Genomic DNA, 23,151 nt, shown 5'->3' with positions numbered 1-23,151 from the left:
AGTCTCTCTACACTAAATAAGCATTTAAAAATGCTTGAGTAGTAGCAACAACAAGCTCCTCCTTCGCTTTCTTTGACTTATAAGTCACTATAGTGACTGTATGTTCAAATGATAGCTGTCGTTTTGCGGGTCCCCTTTCTTTCGCATGTTTATGCATGTCGCTACTAATGTGCTTTAACAACGTGTCAAATCTTTCAAGTTCAAATCTTTTATCACAAACTTTACACAGTACAACTCTGTCTTTCACATAAAATCCTTCTGAGCTGAATTCACTTGCCCTGGTATGAGCAGTATAACTATAGCTTTTGGCATTTTAAAATTCCTTACATTTGTTCGATATTTAAAGCTGGAGCAAAGATAAAATAAAGTCCAAACGCAAAACACAACCACTCACGATGGTGTTTTCAACCTGAGTGCTGGGTAGCTATGGTGCAACCATAGTACTCCATAACTTACAAATTGGCCGAAAAGTTTGATGTCGTGGGTTCCCTTTTAATACCCCTCACACCTAGGTCTTGAGGGAAGGTAGGACAGCAGCTAGATACAACAAAATCGCTTAGTTTTGATTACAGCTGTTGCCAATCGGTCAGGAAAGGCAGTGAAAGAAGCACACATAACTAAAAATAATCGGATTCAATGAAACTTGAAAAATTATTTCCCATTTATAAATCCTGAAACATCTAGAATGAGACACTTTCTCACCTGAAGAATTAGGTATTAGATTTGGCCAATGTTGCAATGATATTTTTTTGCATTGAAGCTCAGTGGAGTGCCGAATATCCGTCCGCTAATAAGGAGAATCCCCTCTCCTACGATCCTTTCTGTTCCTTCCTTCCCTTCACCCAACTGCAAGCGTTTCATGCTTTCAAATAACCATACATGTCTATGGATGTCTATAAACGAATCGAATCGCACAGTTGACGCACGGCGCTGTTGACGGCCGCCGTGGTCACCACGCCGCGGAGCGCCCAATTCAATCCGACCCGGCGCAAAGTGGTCGGAAATCGAAAAACGCCGGACAAAGGTCCGAAATGGCTTTTTTTGAGGTAGACAATTGTAATTTGGCACAAATACGGGGAAATAGTTGCTGATTTTGAAATAGCAAGTCATTTTTATTAAGTCTCAGTCGTTACGGAGGCTTAAACATGACGAAATTTCGAAAAACACGCAATTTATCATTTTTCCTCGAAAGTGTAAAAAGTTACGCAGATGGTAGAGCAGTGGATGGATTTTCATGAAATTTTTTACGTGTTCATCTGTCATTATAGTTTCTTGCCTGTACTTTGCATAAGTTTCAGACTTTTGTTGATATTTGTGTGCTGTTATGTATCAAAATGGCGGAAGCTTTTTTCAAGCAAAATTTCACTTAAAGCAGTCATTATCTTTTTCATAAGAAATATGTATGTCGAGATAATCCGTAATAATACTAAGAAAACATATTTAAACGTTTGTCTGCAAAAGGTTTGGGAAAAAGTTTGCGGCCCTGGGAGAAAATTCGAATTTTCGACCGCGCGTCGCGGTCCGGCTCCACGCGGCGGACCCCGGTAATATCGATTGCGTGTGATGGTTGAAGTTGTTTGCACCTAATTTCCCCAAATTTGCCTTTTTCAAGTAAAAAACACTTTTGTGGATTTCCTAAGGTTCTATATCGAAGATATTTTGAAAGCAGTATTGGTCATTAGGTCATAAAATGGCGGACATTTTGTTAGGCAAAAGTTAACATAAAATAGTCATTATGTCTGGTTTTAGAAAAATGTATCTCATGATTTTTTGTCAGGGTATAAAGTAAACATAATTTTAAAGCATTCTGCAAAAATCTGTGGAAAAAGTTTGCGACCCTGAGAAAAAATTCCAATTTTCGATCGCGGCCCGGCTCGGCGCGGCCTCGAAACTCCGACTCCCCGCACTGACGGATTTCTGAGGACCTTAATGTCCTGTATTCGCCTTACTCAAGTCATCCATGCTGTCAATGATAACCAAATGTCATATATTTATTATCATGGAGGGATACTATATCCAGCGCATGTGTTTGTAGACTGTGATGAATATGCTTTTCTTCGGTTACTCTACGGCATGTTTCCTCAAATCATAAGCGTATGTGACTTCATATAAGATGAATAATGGGGCGTTTAGATGCTAGGGTACGAAATATTACAAAATAAACATGGTAAACCTCCGGGATAAGATTTGGTATTTTGCTGCGCGACTCCAAAGCAGCTGGGTTCTACATGCCTGCCCTGTAATTTCATGGGGTTTCGAGGAGAGAATGGTGTCCCGCGGCGTATTTCCTGTCCCCGACCGAAGTGAGAAGGTTCGAAGTGCGTATTAGCCGGGGTTGTGAGAAAGAAGAATAAGGCTTTGTCAAACCTTCTTTCTCTTCTCACTCCCAAGGCGCCTTCAATGGTAAATTTGTGGTCAGACAAGGGTTTTTCCGAATTTCCCTTTCCACACCCTCATTGCCCTAAGGTAGCTTAATGTTAAGTGGGAGGCCATTTCTCGTCCTTACTTTGTGAAAGTACTAAGCAATGAAAGAGAACCCAGCTCTTTTGAAGGAACTGATATTATGTTATGAGTTTAACCTAATGGATATCTTATACTTTTAATTTTCCCGGTCATTCACCATACATGCTCAGACTCTGTTTCATGGATTTCTCGTTACCTAAAATGTTTCGTTTTCACACCCTTCATCCTTATCAAAACACCATCATATCTCCCTCTCTCATTTTCACCACCATTTTTTTAAATGTGACGGACTCAATTTTAGGAGATCCATAAGATGATGATGAAATTACAATGAAATTAACGCCACCTAATCTTCCATTTACGACATCTACAGAAATTCGGTATCTGATATCAAGTTATCCGTAATTCTCAGAACATGCTGTCACCAATGATTGGAAAAACAAAATTCTTACTTGCTAGTCCTCTGTCAGATCCTGATCATCTTCACTCTCTGACTCCATCTCTCCTTGGTCATCTATGTGTAGGAGTCCTCTAACTTCCCCTGGCAGCCTCCAATGCCTCTTCGGCTCCAAAGGCATACCAGAGAATTTTCTTCATGCTTGTTCATGTTCAAATCATTCTGATGCAAGAAATCAAATGTGCCCACTTAGTACATACCCATTACAGCATACTCCTGATTATCCAGATGCGGATAGATTATATCAATAGAGTTTATAACCTTATGGAAAAAATTCACTGGTGCTCATATCCTCTGCAAGCCAGATCTCTGTTCCAATGTTTACATTTTTATTCTGATATATTTCCTCAGCTTCAGCACACTTCTTTGTATTACCAAAATTAAAAATGAAAAGATTAAAGTTGTAATCTGTTCTATGAGAGTGAAGGTTAAATCTTTCCAAGATGTCTTTGTGTCAGTAATTTTCCATCGAAATACAAATGAACAAGATGTCCATATTATTATTTCCACATACGTTAATTTTGCTATCGTTTTTGTAACCTCAATGAATTCTCTATTATATGGAGATTTTCACCACTCTGGCTCCCTAGAGGCTGTTTAATTTTTGTTTATGAGCTGTAAATCCAATTATAAACTCTTACCAAGAAGTTGCTTTAGTGCTTGAAGACCCAATAGATATCCCTTCCGATGCCTCTTTCGAGTAACGTAACTCACAACACTTGTGGGGAGACTAGCATGAGTGAAGGACTGGCCAAAGATTCATGTCTTCTGGCCCAATTTCAGAAGACATAGATGCTCCACAATCTTCTGTTGAGCAAGTCAATCCTGCCTCAAGTATAAAGACAGCATTGAACGTAGGTTTTCGCAGCGAGAGGCATCGTTGCTAACGGCTTCCGGGTGCAGCTGCGTGTTGCGCTTTGTCGTGCAAGCTTTCGCGACCGTTGCAGGACGCATCATCAGGCGATGAATGAAATTACGGAAATTGGTGGTCAATTAATATACTCGTCCACCTCCACCATCCACCGGAGTAGTGGGGGAGGAGGGCGGAGTTGACGTCTGCAGAACTCTCACCCCTGTCCTTGAGCGACGAGCGGACTCTTCTTATCTAGCGAATAACCTTGTTGGTAACATATTCGTCGTCTTCTCTTTCGGAAAATCGTTTTCCACGTCTGACTGAGTTTAACGCCGTCCACTCTGTTGAAATTTTGGGGGCACTTTTCAATTTCAATATAAAGACAGCAGTCAGTTTGTGGAAAAATGAATGCTGGCCAACAGCAGTCGATTATCTACTTCCAGATGTATCCAAAATCTCTTTGACTTTGTCTCCAGAAACATCATTAGGGACAACATGAACTACCACCTAAAGGCAAGAGGCAGCTCGAGGCTTTCACCACTAGTTATCCTTGATGTAGTATAGGGTATTATGTAATCCCACTCGCGTTCACCAGGTGATAATACAGATATTGGTCCCCTTCACCCCTACTTGCCCTCACCAACTGGGGAAAATCTGCTGGATGGTACAAACTGTGGTTGAAAGTGATTTAAAATTAACATGAAAGTGGTATTTACAAGTACAGTGGAAGCCCGGTTTAGTGAGTATTGCATTTTACGAGAATCACGTTTTAGCGAGTGATAGTCTTTGTACCACCAAACGGCCTATGTTTAACATGTAAAATAAATCGTATTTAGTGAGGTCAAAAAGTTTCTTCCACGGTGTACACTAGGTATTACGACAGATATTTCTTGAAGGCGATGCACTGCTGAGCAAGCATTAATTATTATACAGTGGAACCTCGATAAAACGACACCCCACGGTGCACCAATAAACACTCGCTATAGCGAATTGTCGCTTTACCGGAGGTGGTGCAAATAATAGCCAATATACCTCATATTACTCCTTTATTTTCTCGCTTGGACGTGTTTGGTGTTTTTTTTGGCCACGGTGTGTTCCATCAAATGCTTTCTATTCATGCAACTCATGGACGTACGGGTATGCTGACGACTGCTTTCTGCCGCCCGAGGAACAAAAGAAGATCAAGCATTCGCGAATGCTATTTCTTTATCAAACGACAGTTTACCACATAAATTTGAGACTAAGCACTCCATTAACATCATTTCTAAGAGATCGCTAGCGATTACAGAGAGTAAGGAGTCTTGGTGTAAGTTTTTCCGGCGGTGAAACCCTCGCTATGGCGAGAGCCAACACCAGAAGGGCCTCGTAAAAACGAAATTTTTAACATGCTTATTATAGGATCAATTGACGGTGCATCGGCTATCTCTCGTAATAGCGGGGGTCTCGCTATAGCCCGTACTCGCTTTAACGAGGTTACACTGTATTTTGCATTATCTCTTTATTAAACTAAAAATACAAGATGTGTGTCAGATCTATAACACCTAAAGCCAATTACTTTTAAGCATTATATGATTTACGGCCTTGAGTATGCTCTGTGCAATCCCATTTTACGTTCTTCTTTTGTAAGCCCAGTTGTCAGTGGGAGAGGAATGTGAGGAAGATGACAGAGGGAGAGGCAGTTATGTAGTTCCCCTCCCCATCCTCTTTGGCTGGCTTTGTTACTATAATAATATAATAGGCTACCTCTTAGGCACGGGAACTTACATTGTATTGAAATCCCCTCTATCTTTTCCCATGTTAGGTATGGAAGTTGAAAGCACAACATTGTCGTCACTAGACAGGCGACATTGACTTTTGACAAGCTAGAGCAATGTTACCTGCCGTTGGATGCTATTCGGCGATGTATATTTCAATATTTCATTTATGCATAGGAATGTAGTTTGATCAAGACATCATGAGCTATTGCCACGCAGGGTAATCAAAATTATTACCAAGATGGTAAAATAACAATCAACCCGAGGTTAGCAAGTGAGGATTCAGCATTGCCGAGTAATCAACTGTGAAAACATTGTGAAAAGCAGAATTATTGTGCTGACAGTAGAAATCCTCTTCTTAGCGACCAATCATAGTGAGTCTTCATTATCTCTTCTTCATTCTCTCCAAAATTCTGTATGATTCAAATTTTCACATCATATTAGCAAAACTATGATGCACTTCCATGCAATCCCTTAAATTTGTTTATGCGAATGGCTTGACTTAGATGCAGGTCACCCTCAAAGGCTATATAGTATGCCAACACAATTAAAACTTGCTATCTCCTACACCAGATCTTTTGGATCTCTTGGCAATGATTAAAAGTTCCCATATATACAGACTCCTATGCCAAAAATATATTCCGCTCCGCATTTTGCAACGCAGCATATGCATCCTTGCTAATCCGTTCCCATGCGGTGCTTTTATCGTAGGCGTAAACCGCCTACCGGTTATTTATTTTGGAGGAACTGAAGATTTTGTACATTATGTAAAATATTTACATCATCGCAATCACTCTCCAGAAAACCCTCAGACTACAGTCTGGCCGGCGAGAGTTGTCCGATGACAGCCAAAAAGGAGGGGCGGAAAACCCTCCGCCAGCATGGATTGCAGCCAATCACTGCCCCCAAAATGCACCTCACATCCTCGCCTAGTCATACAACAATGTCACTTGCATATGAAGCAAAGAAACAAGCAAGGGGACTCAATTACTACAGTTCATGGGCGTAGCCTGGACTATGTGTTGGGGAAGCATGATGTGGAGGGCCATGGGGGGGGTGAAACCTTCCCTTGGGGCGATATGAGAACACTTTTTTAAGCTTAAAAATCACATTTTATGCTATTTTGACACTTTAAATTACACAATTGGTGGGTCGTCAGGGAGCTGTTTTGCTAACTAAATGGTGGAGAGGAATAAATTTGTTTTTACGTTAACATTTTTCAGCTAAAATTAATTGGTTTGGGGGGTGCCTCCCTGGCTTATCCTTTGTTTGTTCAATTGCCCATGGTTGGTATGACGTGATAGTTCTGGGCGTGATCAAGATGCCATACGATTAGGGGATAGCCAATGCATTAGATTTGACTGCGGCAAAAAATTGCTAATAACAGATTCCCCCTTGATTGTCACCTCTGATTTTTCGTTTTGGTTGACGACAGAAGTGATCAGACTGTTTCATTTCAGTTGACAATTGTCTTGCATGCTTTAATGCACAATTGGGCTCCAAAGCAGGGCAAGATGGGGAAATGGGCTGGACAGGTTATGGCCAAGATCTTTCGGAGTGCATATCGAATAATCTGCATTGATTAGTCGTAAAACTGAAAAATGATCACAGAAGAGTATTATCATAGAGTAAGTATATACTTACTCTATGGTATTATGCATTGCTATTGAACTGCTTGACGGAAGAAATCCAGAAAAGCATCCTCATTTGAATGAGAAAAAGTTCCTCTTTCAATAGGACAATGTGCAGTTTCACGCAAGTGCACTTTCAATAGCCAATATTACAAAATTCACCATATTCACAAGATTTGGACCATGGCGACTTTTTCTTTTCCCAACTTGAAGAAATAGCTTCATGGACATAGGATTACATTTAAGGAGATAATCTAACTAATGCCTTTTTTGAAGAGATGCCGAAATTCAACTTTCGGGATGGCTTAAAATACTTAGAAAAATGCTACTAAAATTTACAGAGCTGAAAAAGACATTGTTGAAATAGGTATATAAAAAAATTGAAAGAAAATAATTTGTTTTTCTTCCTTTTTCTAAAGACTTCTTGAACGACCCTCTTATCTTTTTCTGAATAGGAGTGAACCTTTTTTGCACCATTATAATATGTATTTGTATCTGACCATGGTTTCTGGTAATAAATTTATTATCAAAACAGACAATCTATATTTAATCTATGAAATAGGAAGGCATGTTTTTATTACATTTAAAAATTATGCTGGAATCTACACGGAACAATGCACTGTGGTCGAGAATGCAGAAAAGTGTGTAACAGTACTTAAAAAAAATTTTATCTATAGGTATTTAATGTCGCTGATTATGAATTTCATCTGGGAGCTAAAAGAAAATCAAAATATTTTTGAACACTAAAAAATCTGAAGTCTTGTTTGAGCATTCTCAAAATCTTGTCACCTGGAAAGTTCTACATTTAGATTTCTTCAATGAAATCTTAATGTGCCAACATATGATCCTTGAAGAATATCAAACACGATACTATTGATTTCCAGAAAAGGATATATCACCTTTGTACTCCTAAGTTCCTTTCCAATTTACATACTTGCAATGGATATATATTCTAGGTACAGAATAATCAGGAACATGGTTAGAGGTTGCCTTCATTTTTCAAACTAAGCTTTTGAATCTGCAGACTTCTGCAAGATACCGAACATGCACTTTAGAGCTTAAATTTTGGAAAATAACCAGAAGTAGTTGTCATTGAAAAGGAATATGTAAGTAAAACTGTACGACACTTTTTACAAACTGATAAAAAGATCAGATTTCTTTACAAAATCTTTATGAAAACTCCAACTTTACATGAAATATTTTCTGCAATATCATAAATAATAACTGCCCTCTAGCACAAATAATCCATTAAATGGATAAAAAAAATACCACATTTCCTGCTATAAATGCTTCCTATTGAGTTAATTTCTCTAGCATCAAGAATTGGAAACATCACTTTCTTACCAACATATTCTACAAGTCTGAGCATGACTTGTATAGACAAAATAAATGAATATATACAAGGTACAAGAGATCTTTTTGCACCACTCTCACATATTAACACATAGGGAAGAACAGAGAAAATGCCCTTTTCTTACAAGTACAAACCTATAACAAATTAAAAAAATAGGAAATCCGTCAGAAACTTTCACAATCATACAACATCAGCCACATTTTGGCATGCAACACAGCCATCCTTTGGTATGCATGAGTTAAGGCACCTAACTTATCATTCCTTCAGACTTATGTATTATTCACAGAGCCACAACTTCTTTAGTTCATTAAAGAAAAAAATAAGACCTTTGTCACATAAATTAAAATACTCATTGAAGAGGATTAGTAATATCTGCACTGATCATCTGTCATACTTCATTTTCCAATCAAAGTCATTCCACAATAGCAACACAGAAATTCTTGAATCACTTGAATGCCAAAGCAGATAATGCAACCATCGATAAAAGCAGAATTTGGGATAGAGACAAAAACCCACTTGGACTGCTGTTCACAGGCATATACTGTTGGCATGGACTTGATTTCATCAAGTAATTCATCATGCTTTCCACAATGTTGGCAGGAGTAGGCTCTTTACAGCCTTCCAAGTGTTTCACCACACAATCTCGCATTTCTATCATTTCCCTAAAAATGAAATACAATGGTCATGAATGATTTAGTTCAAGTAATTAGCCACAAGAGAAGATAATGTTGCAATCATCAAGTTTCCTGCTATGTTTACCAAATTTAATTCACATTTGATGCACAGAGGAAAGACTTAGCTACACTGACTATTATTGGCACTCTTAGGATATAGTGGTACCAAATAAGCGAAACCCTATCCTTAGATAGTACACCAATTTTAATAATATATTTAATTAAACAACAACTATAATGCACAATGGTGAGAATTGAATCCTTTTAGTGGTAACCATCAATGATTCACATCGATGACATATTACATACGTAAGGCAGAAATTAATTTTAAGAAGAAATGATACAACAAATGAAATATTTCAGTCACTCACTTGCACTGTTGCTCCTCTATTACAAATGATGGAAGACTTTCAGCATCAGGCATTTGCTTTGGAAGATGTCTGGATAATGTTGAGTTCAAGCAATTTTTAACTTCATTCTGCTTTTCCATCATGCAATCAGGACCCCCTTCTGCAATGAACACTGCGAAGGAATGCATGTGAGTTTTTCTTTTCATGTGTTTGTGTTTTAGTGATTGTGACTCGCTTTTGAACCATTAATATTGCGCTACATGCATACATCATTTTTCCACAATATTGTGTGTGTGCGTGTTGGTCTCTTATAGGTAGAGATCCGTGAAAGTGGTTTTATTTTTTGCTAAAATTCATTTAAAAATATGTGATTTCGGTGTTATAGAAAACATTGGCAGTGTTATTATAACATTACAATTTTAGCACATTTCTATGTGTTTTATTATTTATTGATACATGTTTATTGATTGCTTATACTTTTTTATAAGCATTTTACATAACATTTGATACAATTTCGATTGTACAAAATTTCTGATTTTTATCTCAGATTATTTCTGATCAAATGAAGGAAATGGTTTAAGTTATACTGATTCAAGATATAAATCAATGGTTCAATCATGAATATTTTAGAGTGAGCAAGAGAAGGTGCACCATGAACACTTCACTTGATTGTCTTTGTGAAGAAGACTAGAGTAAAAATTGACCAAATGGTACGGAATTTTGTATTCAATTTCATTGTATTAATTTAGACCAAATAACACAATATTTAAGCTCTTCCTGCTTCTTTTTCCCTGTTATTGGGATGTATTATTGGTGAATACAATTGGCAAATCCCCACCACCCTTCAAGTACCGTATTTGACGGCATATAAGACGCACTTTTGTTTCCTAAATTTGGTCTCAAAAAAGTTACCTGCGTCTTATACGTGAATGACACAGGTTAACTTTCAATACTGAATGCTATTTTTAGCCTGGATAAAGGTCTAGACACACAACTTCTACTTCAACTTCTTTTTCTACATCTACCATAATTATTTTATCAGGTTTAACTAAATTTTTGCCAACAAAAATATAGCTCAAAAGAGAGAACTGGGGTGGTTTCCTTCCGACACCACGCCGTTCCCGTCAAAAAGTAAATGAAACTTGTAGCGCTCGCTCCGCCCTCGGTGTGGAGAAGCGGGGAGTAGCACATAGTACAACATTTTACTACTCGTTCAACGTATGACACCCAACACATGTGTCGGTATCGGTGCTACTCTGCATAAACGTGTCAATATCGGTGCTTAAAACTGTTTGTTTAAAAAAAATACCCTGGAAAATATGACTACAGGAAACAAGAGATTAAGCTATACAATTCAGTATAAACTAGGAGTGTTAAACTACGCCAAAGTGCATGGATGATACGTACTTGGCGACTGCAGGAAGATCAACTGAAGACTTCTAAAAAACAAAAACATAACCTTCGATGCCCAGCTCTATCTTGGCCTGAACTTGAAAATGCTGTAAAAATGTGGGTGATAGATAAGAGGAATTCTGGGATAAGTGATTCAACCAAAATGATAATCAATGAGGCCAAAGGATTTGCAGGAAAACATGGGAATCAGAACTTTTCAAGGTCTACGGGCTGGTGCTACAGGTCCATGAAAAGGCAAGGCTTATCAATGCGCACAAAAACAACTATTGCACAGAAAATGCCAGCAGATTATGAAGAAAAAATACTAGCATTTCATAGGTTTGTTATAAATGCACGCAAGAAAACTTCTTTTGAGCTCGGTCAAATAGGAAATATGGATGAAATTCCACTCACATTTGATGTACCATCCAACAAAACTGAGTATTAAAGGGTCTAAATCAATAACCATAAAAACCACAGGTCATGAAAAAACCTGATATACGGTAGTTCTAACATGTTGTGCTAATGGCACAAAACTACCGCCGTTTTTCATATTCAAAAGAAAAACTCATCCGAAAGAAAAACTTCCAATGGGTGTAATTGTTCATGTTCATCCGAAAGGCTGGATGGATGAAGCTGGAATGAAACTGTGGTTACAGAAGGAATGGGCGAGGCGACCTGGTGGACTCTTAAGAAAACCCTCTCTTTTGGTTTTGGATCAGTTTAGCACCCATAGAACTGAAACCATAAAGAATAAAGCGAGAGAATTAAAAACCCAGGTAGCTGTCATTCCTTGTGGACTGACTAGCCAATTGCAGCCTTTAGATGTATCGGTGAATAGTCCATTTAAGGAAAAAGTCAAGAACGATGGAACACGTGGATAGGAGAGGCACATCACGCCCTCACACCCTCAGGTAGAATGAAGCGGCCCTCTATTTCACAAGTGTACGAGTGGGTAAAAAGATCTTGGGAGGACATAAAGGCTGAAATAATTGTTAAGTCCTTTAAGAAGTGCGGAATCAGTAATGCTCTTGACGGAACAGAAGACGATGCATTATTCGAAGAAGGTGATATGTACTAGCGATGACGGAAACAGTAGTGATGACGATATTCTCGTTTTCGATGATGATGATAGTGAAAAGGATTTTTATGGTTTTGAAAGTAGTTAAAGTCTAATTTCATGATAGGCAATTGTTTTCCTTGAATCTGTGTTTTTTATCGTTTCTGCTTTCTTTTGTAATATGTTTGATTACTTGCCGTTTGTTAATTTTCCTTAATAAAAATATGCTAGGTAATTGCATTCAATGATTGTTTATTTGGCTTTTACGAAACGTGAGAACTAGAAGAAACCACACTTTAAGTTATTGTGGCACCGCGCTGTCGCGCGGACTATTGAAACTTTTTTTCCTAGTGTGTGGCCTTCTAAATAAGGGTGCGTCTTATATGCCGTCAAATATGGTATATACTTCGAGAGCCATTCCCGAATTTCAGGATGTCAAGAAGGTCATTGAAAGAAGCACACAAAAATAAACAACTGGTTACAAAGAAACTAGAACTGAGGGTTCGTCGAAATGATTTTTTTTGCATTGAAGCTTGTTAGGGCCACACTTAAGGTTTTCCTATAACAAGTTATCCAATAATTCTACCTACTGCATTGCGGTGAGTCACTGAAATTACTGCTTGGCTGTGACGCATGCAGGACACATGAGCTTATATCTCCACTCTTTCGAGGCCAAGTTAAATTTCTTTCAGCACTTCATTGATTCAGAATATCTAACCGCGACTACACGGCATGGTGCCTGTCAGTGTAGTTTCCGGCGTCGCACAATGGTTTCGAAGCATTCATGCAAACCACTTTTCTGACTCTATGACCTCACAACCATGGGTGCGTGGTTTCCGGAAACCAGGTATTATATGTAGCAGAACGAATATGAGTACAATCACTTTATCACCGGGAATAAGATCACGGTCGGGAAGAAAAAGCTCTTAACGATCCCGGAAAGCAATCTAAAATAATTACTTCATTCATTTGCACAAACATACTAATAAATTCACAGGTAAGGAACTTACATGCTATTCTGTCTCCTTCCTTGAAGCATACAAAGCCCAGCATAGCATCTGTGAGGTTGTGCATCAAATTTTTTGTCACTCTTTCTTCCTCTTTCAAGCAGGGGTCAATAGCTGTCGTGAAGTTATGGAGGCATTCTTGAAATGTTGGAACCTTCCTGTGAAAAGTAATGAGCAATTCGTACATATTATTTAACAATTAACAAGACATATAAACACAATAAAACTCTAACTTCATACTGAGATGCAATGCGAAAGAAGGTAAACAAAGCACACAACATGGTATGCTGCAATTTAAAAGCTTACCTACAATGCTTCTTAAACACTGTGTCCAGCTCCCCATTGCGTTTATTAGCATCAATTTCATGCTGCAATTCAGAAACATTCACCAGAGACTGAGCACACTCCACTAGTCGGTCTTTAGCCAGCTGTCAAAAGGAAGAAGTAGGCAAATAAATTTTCAAACAAAGCTCTAACGGGTGACGTGAAAAACACACAAAACCTCCTTCTACACAGTGGCATAGGCAATAAGGCAGTAATTAAGAAGTCAGATTAAGGGTAAACCCAAATTTTCACTTATAGGCAATGGGCACTTAGAAATTTTCGAATGTAGTGTATAATACATTCGAGTTAACCTAGCAAAGAGGTTGGTTTTTGAGCTTAAAGCCACTTGCATCCAAAAACAAGTACCTTAAATTCTCGATTACACTAAGCAGACAGAGTGTACTGCAAAACAAAGCAGAAAAATTCATACATAATTCCAGGTTGATCTTACATGATTACTGTGATATATAAAAATTTTAAAACACCCAAAATTACTTCAATATTTATAATAATATTAATGTATTATTGTATGTTCCTAATTTAAATTCTTACAATTGGTAATAGAAATTTACACCTAATTTATGAATGTCTCACTTGGCACCTCAACACATTATTCATAATTTAAAGTGTTACGTAGATAAATATAAGTTTTCATAATGTGCAATTTCAAATGTAATCAATAAATCGTAATGCATACATCTAAAACAGGCCAGAAAATGGCAGTTGAACCAGCAAAAATGTATGCGAAATGAATTTGAAATAAAATAATTTGCAATTCCGGGTAGAAGAAAAAAATGAATCATTCATTAAAAAATTCCGGAGACTAACAATTCACGAGTAATTCCTGATTCTCCCGGTTTTCCAGGTCACTGGACACCCTGGCAGGATATATAACGAAATTTTTGATAGTAAGAAGTGAAATTGTGGTCCTGGCAAAAAGCCTATACATGGCTCTATTCGAAAATACGAAATGTTTTGAAATTATCAACATGGGTCTCGGTCCCCAGGACCAAATGGGACTCGTTTATGCGAACTACGGTAAAAATTTTGTCAACAAAACAAGGTTATTCCAGCAAAAGCAGCAAAAAAATTAATGCGCTTCTGAGTGTAGTGCATTAAAGTGTGAAATCTTAAATGATAGAGCAACTTTGGAGGGAAAGGGTTCGCCAAAAAACTTACAGTAGGAATTCAGTAAAAATATTGTGACTGACACAATTTCCCTATTTATGTGCACACCCGTAAACATCGTGTCGACAATACTTCGTAGTTTAACATGTGAAGAAGGTCACGCAAGGTATTTCTTCCACTCCTACTTAAACCCTACATAATTTAATCATACCAAGAAAATGCATCAAGTATATAAAATTGCTAAAATTTCAATGTTCTTGCTGGTAAATATGCGACTTCGTAACAACAATTTTCAAATCAACAGTTGGATATATGAGGAAGGAAGAGAATTAAGACACTCAATGATGGAGGAAATATTTTTCATTTTGAAGTCTCATTTTATAGAGAAAATTATATATAGGAGGGGGAAGGTTGGGGAATATGGATGAGGCAAATGAGGATAAAAATGGACCATTGCCATTCGTCTAAACTGGTATTTCTAAAACGAAATAATTTGTATACTATGAATACAGTAATGGTGGGTAATGAATCGCAATCAATGCCTTTCGTTTTCTTTGATGAAGGAAACTACCCTATTGTTTTGTTTTTTTATGGCAGTCCATGGACATAATTTTATACGATTATGGGGGAATGGCCCATATAATAATTGCTTTTCGCTACTGACAACAAATTTCTAGGATTTAATTCTTATACAAAAATTATTAATTCATTATTTGAATAAGTTTTCTAAAATGAATGGGAATTTCTTCAGTGCTAAGAGGGTCATTCCACGTCAAATCACCCAGAAATTTTCAAAATGACACCCACCGACTCGGATTTTGATGAAATTTTTGTCACTAGCTACTATCACCTATCTAATGACCCATGTAAAATATTTCTTCTCTCACTCTCATAGTTTGCAAGATATGAGGAGTCAAAGTTTGAGATGTTTGCTCAGAAGTGGCGCTAGTGGGAGTCAAATTCCAGAGTGCAGGGCACAGGGTAAAAATTCATAACTCAGAAACCACATAACATATTTGAATGAAATTTTGACCCCTTGTCTATCCAAGTACATAGCTTCCATAGTAATGTCTTTTATTCCCCTTGCATTGTTATGTTGGCCAAAATGATGTCAACAGTTGTTAATTAACCGATTTTTTTAGCTCAAAAACATTACTTCATATTTTCAGAATTATCACCAAAAGGCAGAGCAGTTAACTCAACCAATTTTTTTTTTAAATTGAAGGTTAATATGTGCTCCAATATACTGTGAAATAAAAATGGTGGTGTTTTGACTTCCACTATGAGTATTTCAGGTTTTACTTTTTTTTCTGCCCCTGTGAGAGGGATTTTGGACACGTACTGTAAGATAATAAGTATAAGTGTATCCATACCTTCATGAGGATATATTTGAAATATTGGTCAGTAAATCTAAGACCAAACATGTAGTCTAGTGAATGTGGCTCTTGTTCATACAATTTTCTTTAATAGCAATACTTGGCTTGTGGCAGCTGAGGGTAAAAAAATCCAAATGGCTCAGAAATGTGAAATGATGCTTTTTTCCTGGAATTCACCCATTTTTCAAGTGTTTAGTTTATGGAAAAATTGGTATCAAAATACATTAGACTCTTACTGTGCATTAGAGGATAAATGGAAATACTAATTTAAATAAAATTATTTAAATAATACACTTCAATGTGTTTAAGGCATCTCCCGAACATCTCTGGAGGCTCTCTCGGGCAACTAAATGCTTTACAATACCACCAATTCCATCACATGGGGATATTCCATTGCTTGTAGCAAAGAATGTCCATGATGCCATTAAGGAGAAATCCTGGTAATGCTTGCAAAGATTGAGAAATATTTTGCAGTTCTTGTACCGTCCTGCACAACCATCACTAAAGTAACTCAATTTTTTGACTAAAGTAAAATTTTCCTTAACAAAGCACAATATTATTCTTTGGGTTTCATAAACAAAAGCTACATCATGCTCCAAATCATCTGACAAGATGCATAAACTGGAAAGAATAAGCTGTTTAGTCAGGTGATCTAGAGTATAAATCACAACAGGGTGTACCGTACAACTATCACTTGTCCAGTGATTCCCTTGTGCCTCATCCTGGATAACATATGAGTAGCTCTCACTGAAGTCAAAGAGAACAGCTGCTTCATGGGGTCCAAGATTTTCTTTCATTTGCTTAAGGTAGTTTGCCTGTACCTTCGTAATAAATGAATGGGGCACCAGTTTTTCCACTCTTTGAATTTAAATTGATAGGTACTCATCAAATGTCACCGTGAACTTCACCAGTTGATATCTGTCACTGGAAACCCACTGACTGTATGAAACTTCATCTCCGGGGTCACATTCTTCAAACTTTTTCAGCAGTAAGCTTTTCAATTTTTCACGTGAAGGACACTGAGAGCAATGTCGCAGTATAAGGTCCTTTTATTTCTAGAGCACACGAAATAACCAATTAGGTCCTGGCTTGTTTCCTCTATATTACAGGCACTAAGCAGTAGGTTGACATTTTAATGAATTGTGCAAAAACACACTGAATGCGTTCCAGGACATCCTGCTACCACAAACCATTTTGGACCTAGGTTGCAGAATTTAGAAAAGCCAATTTTAATTCTGGGGAAGTCAAATTTAAAAGTGGAATACAATTCCTTCAAGTTAGCAAGTAATAATCTCTTCTGAACATGTACATTTTTGGAGATACTTATGGAATCTTTCTTTCCAGGCATCATTCTGGAGTACTCATCACTTTCATAGAAAGTCCTAACTAATTGTAATGTTTTATTTTTGCCTTCCCTTTTCTCAATTCAGGTGCAGCTAATTTTCCATTGTCTCTGAAAAGTTCTCTTGCTTGGCGGGCAGTGTACTCACTCACATGAAACTCTTCCATTACTTTCTTCCTGCTCCATAAAGTTGGTACCAATGATAACAGATGTACCTTTCCTTGATGGGTGCTTGATGTGTAAACTTTTTGTTTGATTAACCCGTCAGCGTCCAAAGTTTTTTTTAAATTCACGCATATTTCACTTTTAAAAAATATGATACTTATGAACTTCACACAAAGAACACAATTCAAACTGACTGAATAATGGAGGAAACCTTCTACTAAGTATGTGCACTGAAAGGTATGCTAAAATTCACATATTAAATACATTGCCGGAGCATTGGCTCAGCACTGCACTGGGTGCCCTATGGCACCCGTGGGCGTTGACGGGTTAAGTCTATGAGCACATCTATATCATGAACTTTCTGAAGTAGTTCTTTTGGCAGTTTTGGGTCATCCTTTTCTGGAGATAATTCTTTATCAAGAAGTCTTTTAACTTTCCTTTTAAAATTACTGCATGCTGACTCTACTTTCCTTTTAGCGTAGGTTGACCTTCTGTGAGATGATATGCCATGAAATTTTAAAGGTGACTCCTCTATATCTTGCAGCGTTCTGTTAAGTAGCTTAGTTGATTTTTCTTGGGATACTGTTGTTTCAAAATTCAAAATACTATCATTGCTGTCACTATCTACTGCTTCAACATCAGAAAGCTCATTTCCAAACCTGGAGTGTTTCTGTACTTCCTCCCTACATGGCTGGCATACTTTCATTCCTGGCACTAATTTCCGAAGAGTTGGGATTTTACAGGCCTTTTCTGCAAATTCAAGACTTACATTTCTCAGTGATTTTGATATTTTCTTCTTGTGGCTCTTAAAAGGATCAAGACAATATATTTGGTAGGTTTCATACTTTTTCAAATAGTATATTCTGTGATGTTTGCAGACATTGGATAGGACTTCCCCAGGTACACCACTTCTGAGAGATAACAGCTGTTTTTCAAGCATACTCATGATCTCAATTTTGTTCAGTTGCACCACTGGTGTGTAGCTTTTTTTGAGGCAATCAGATGCAGTTACTTTTCCAATGCTGCACAGTTCAACAATTTGCTCATTTTGAAGCATAGTGGAGACACTAACCTTTTTTAATGTCGAAGTTCACAATGAGCAGCTTTGCCTAACTCATAGCACACACGATTAATGTACAGGTAAAAATACACTGATCGTACACACAGAATAAACTTGGACACCCAGGGAGCATCTTTACACAAGAAGACTTGGCAGAAGACTAAAAGTGGTACCTTAGAATCTATTTTGATTTATCATGCCCTCACTGTGATACATTGTAACACTTTATTCTTCCTAGAGGTTGCACTTAATTCTCTTATTCCTTGGGGAGATGTAATAACACTGAAAAGTGAGGCTGAATAGGTGGGATTGTATTACCTTCTCAAGTTTGTCATGTAATACAATCATATGTGAGGCAGGGGAGAAAACAATGTGGCACATAATGTCAGCATTATCTCTCCCAGTGAAATAGAAATTTAATACTCCAGTTGCCATCAAGGAATGTGGATATTGGTGACAACCTGCTACATATCTATAAGTAATACCATTTGCTCTGCCAGCTCTTCCATCACTAAGGGTTTGGAAGACCATACTTCTTCTGTGACAGTGAGGCTAAATTTGTACAACTCCAGTTCAGCGGGACTCATTTAATCACTTTTTCACAGATCTTAACAAACTTGTACATTGCATGTGCTTATGATGACCACTGGTTTTTTGGATGAGTGCTTTCTAAACACGAGGAAGAACAAGATGTAAAAGTGAAATTTATGCACCCATATCGAAAATCCCCATGTGATGGAATTGGTGGTACTGTAAAGCGTTTAGTTTGCCCGAGAGAGCCTCCAGAGATGTTCGGGAGATGCCTTAAACACATTGAAGTGTATTATTTAAATAATTTTATTTAAATTAGTATTTCCATTTATCCTCTAATGCACAGTAAGAGCCTAATGTATTTTGATACCAATTTTTCCATAAACTAAACACTTGAAAAATGGGTAAATTCCAGGAAAAAAGCATCATTTCACATTTCTGAGCCATTTGGATTTTTTTACCCTCAGCTGCCACAAGCCAAGTATTGCTATTAAAAAAAATTGTATGAACAAGAGCCACATTCACTAGACTACATGTTTGGTCTTAGATTTACTGACCAATATTTCAAATATATCATGAAGGTATGGATACACTTATACTTATTATCTTACAGTACGTGTCCAAAATCTCTCTCACAGGGGCAGAAAAAAAAGTAAAACCTGAAATACTCATAGTGGCAGTCAAAACACCACCATTTTTATTTCACAGAATATTGGAGCACATATTAACCTTCAATTTAAAAAAAAATTGGATGAGTTAACTGCTCTGCCTTTTGGTGATAATTCTGAAAATATGAAGTAATGTTTTTGAGCTAAAAAAATCGGTTAATTAACAACTGTTGACATCATTTTGGCCAACATAACAATGCAAGGGGAATAAAAGACATTACTATGGAAGCTATGTACTTGGATAGACAAGGGGTCAAAATTTCATTCAAATATGTTATGTGGTTTCTGAGTTATGAATTTTTACCCTGTGCCCTGCACTCTGGAATTTGACTCCCACTAGCGCCACTTCTGAGCAAACATCTCAAACTTTGACTCCTCATATCTTGCAAACTATGAGAGTGAGAGAAGAAATATTTTACATGGGTCATTAGATAGGTGATAGTAGCTAGTGACAAAAATTTCATTAAAATCCGAGTCGGTGGGTGCCATGCCTGGGTGAACTGACGTGGAATGACCCAAGATCGTTTATATTTAACTATAAAGAATGGGAAATTTAGGATGCTATAGTTATTTAATGATCTTTCACAGCATAAAAATCAATAACAAACAGCATTTTATAAGAATCCTATCATTAATAACCACCAAAAACATTAAAAGAAGGGCTACTGAGGGCAAAAAATGGCTGCGGAAACAATAACACACATGTTTTCGTGACTTATTGAAAAGTTTGAAATTACAAAATTCAATACCATGAAGTGCAAATTGTCTGGTCCCGCTGACTTTGTATAAACGAGAGTTTACTGTAAAAGTATGAATACAACCACCCTCTAACTAACATATTGATCATGTAACGAAGAAAAAAAATTTCTTCTAGCACTGCAGTAACCACAGGCAATGTTAATATGTAATAAACTGCTGTTACATGAGCCATTTAGGCAGTTGAAAAATTTTTAATCCATAAATTAGTCATATTTCTCTACAACGATTCAATGACAATGAAAAGAATACTACTAAGGAATTTTTGTAACCACTACAAGCCATGCCCCATGCAAGGTTTGGCTTTTACTTGAAAGGATCGTACTGTCACCCTTTCATTAACTTTATAAAGGTATTCACTCAGAAGGCTTACCGTGGCATCTCGCACAGCATCATCTCCCCCTAATTGTCGACATTTTTCCTCTAAAACTTTCTGTCCATCCTCAAAATTGGCCTCTCCCATATCAAGACCATCGGTGTCTAGATCATCTTCATCACTGTCATGATGTGGCTTTAATGGTACTCCTGGTAATGCATTAGCAATAGCATCAAGTGAAGGTATTGGTAACTTTTTCGTATCTAGTGGGAGGAGGTTTCCAGGTGATGGTGAACTCTTTTGTGGGGAGGGCGTGGAAGTATTTTCTTCAGAGAAAGCATCTGACTCTGAAACTGACACATCTTCCACTTCTGCTCCACAAACCAGGACCGCTAAAATTAAAGAGTGGAATTACTGAAAATGACAGGAGATCAAATGAAGAGGAAACACTGAATTTTAGTATTGATACATACGTCTGAGTGGCCACTCAATGATAATTTTCCATGACTCTTTCAGAATATTGACAAATTTCCATTAAGTTTCATAACATACGACTTAAAAAATATTCACCTCTACAGGCAACAAAATGTGATGCAGTGCAGAGAAATATAACTTTAAAACATTCAGTAAAAATACGATTGTAAAATGCATTCTAAAACTAATAAGAAAATTGTAAATTATACGTTGGAATGGGATGGTGAAACAACAATATATGCATAGGTGATGAGGAAAACTTCACGCCAAAAATTAGTTTATGGAGTATAATTCGCCTGACGTTTCATGACTTTCCGCAGGGCCATTGAGAATCCTTGATCCTCCAGGTTACACAGAGAAATGGTCACCCAGATATATTTCGAAGGATAATTGATAAGTTTAATAAAACTTCAGAACTTGAGCCGGTTCAACAAGATAATCGTGAACGGAAAATAGAGGCGACGGAGTCTACGTACCACGCGATTAGTGCAAAGGACATATTAACAGCAATGAAATACTCAACAAAATGCTAATAGAAATACGATTTGAATTCTTAAGACAGGTGAGCGACACATTACCAATGCATATTACATCCTCACACTCTGGTTCATAAAAAAATCTAAAACATACCCGAGAGGAGAAGAGGAGCAAATTTCAGTACCACTCTATTGGGTTAATACACGTTGGCACACCGGTTCTCGATAGACCACTCGCCCGAACTACAGTAGGACGGGCGATAAATTATACCTTGACCGTGGCTATCTTCTAACCCGTCAGCAAATGGCAGATAGGTTTAACATGGGGTTGACACAAAGTAATTAGAAAGGGCTGAGTACCGAGCTACATGATGACGCCCCCCCCCCCCCCCCCCAACATGTAATCATATTTACGAGATAGACAGGCCATTAACTAACCAAAACAACAAGTCATAACAATCATTTTGAAGAAATGCACGGAGAAGAGCCCACTGGTACTAAAAATTGTATGTATTGAGAAATATAATATCACACACTTATATATATATATAGATAACACAAAAACTCTCAAGAAAATTATCACAAACACCAAATCATCTTTTGATGCTACACTCACCGATTAAAAGGAAGTACAATCGAATGGTCCACTTCATCGTAGCAAGTGACAAACAAGTCGGAGATCCCCAACAACTTCAACGGGCGCTTTTCCTTACAATCTTTCAACGGAGGATCTCACTCTAACACGAGATCGATATGAATCACCAAATCACGAGTATCCAGTGACAGCAACACCACCATTCACTGACGCAGCAGTTTATGTCATCCACGGGCAACAGGAAAAACTGGTTTTATACCACACAATCAGATGTGCAAGTGAGTAACTTCTGGCAACTATCACACTGATGCGACTGTACAAGCTCACAAGGCTTGAGTGGACAGGAGTTCTAACCAGTTCTAACGGATTGTGGAGCACTTCACCGACTCAACGCACTCAACGTTTGACATTGAATGGAAAAGGAATACATGAAAGAAGGGGAATGAGAGTCTGAAGGAGGGGCAAGATGAGGAGATTCCTTCGTTTGCAGGCCACACGAGGCGCTGTTGGCCGCTGTCAATGCCATCTGGTTGGATAAAATGAAATTCCACTAGAAGATAGCAAAATTTAAAAACATGAAAGTCCAATGCAAGGCCATATTGATTCCAAGAAAGTTATTGATTTTAGTTTATATTAACTCTATGGTCATTATAACAGCTAATAGTTAGTAATTTGTAATGTTTTACTATTTTACGTCAGTTAGTTTGTTCAACTGGCTTCTCCATAAAGAAGAGCCGGTTCAGCACGAAGTGGACGAAAATGAAGGGAAAATAGGGATCTAGGGTTTTGAGTGGTCTAATAATGATTAGTTTATATTATGATAATTTAATATCAATTTGTTCTATTTAGACTATTATAAGTTATTTTTATGAAATTTTCCGTCCATAGATTCGATAAATTTTGCCATATACTTAGCAACATTCGAAAAACCACTCGAATGCCATC

The 23,151-nt window shown here is 37.5% G+C and overlaps 1 protein-coding gene across 1 annotated transcript in view; it reads right to left on the bottom strand.

Moving 5' to 3' along the window:
* Positions 1-22,640, bottom strand: part of LOC124157831 (27 kDa hemolymph protein-like) — a 35,160-nt gene extending 12,520 nt beyond the window's left edge. Inside the window, exons 1-6 of the mRNA XM_046532869.1 lie at positions 22,228-22,640; positions 20,719-21,053; positions 13,302-13,423; positions 12,999-13,153; positions 9,558-9,708; positions 9,029-9,174 (exon numbers count right to left, since the gene is read on the bottom strand). Of these exons, the coding sequence (XP_046388825.1) occupies positions 9,029-9,174; positions 9,558-9,708; positions 12,999-13,153; positions 13,302-13,423; positions 20,719-21,053; positions 22,228-22,264 (946 nt within the window). The 5' untranslated portion in view covers positions 22,265-22,640. The remainder of the gene's footprint in view (positions 1-9,028; positions 9,175-9,557; positions 9,709-12,998; positions 13,154-13,301; positions 13,424-20,718; positions 21,054-22,227) is intronic.
* Between the last annotated feature and the right edge of the window lie 511 nt (positions 22,641-23,151).

Source organism: Ischnura elegans, chromosome 1, assembly GCF_921293095.1.
Source record: "Ischnura elegans chromosome 1, ioIscEleg1.1, whole genome shotgun sequence".
Taxonomy (NCBI): Eukaryota; Metazoa; Arthropoda; class Insecta; order Odonata; family Coenagrionidae; genus Ischnura; species Ischnura elegans.
This window is presented reverse-complemented; position numbering and strand designations above follow the sequence as displayed.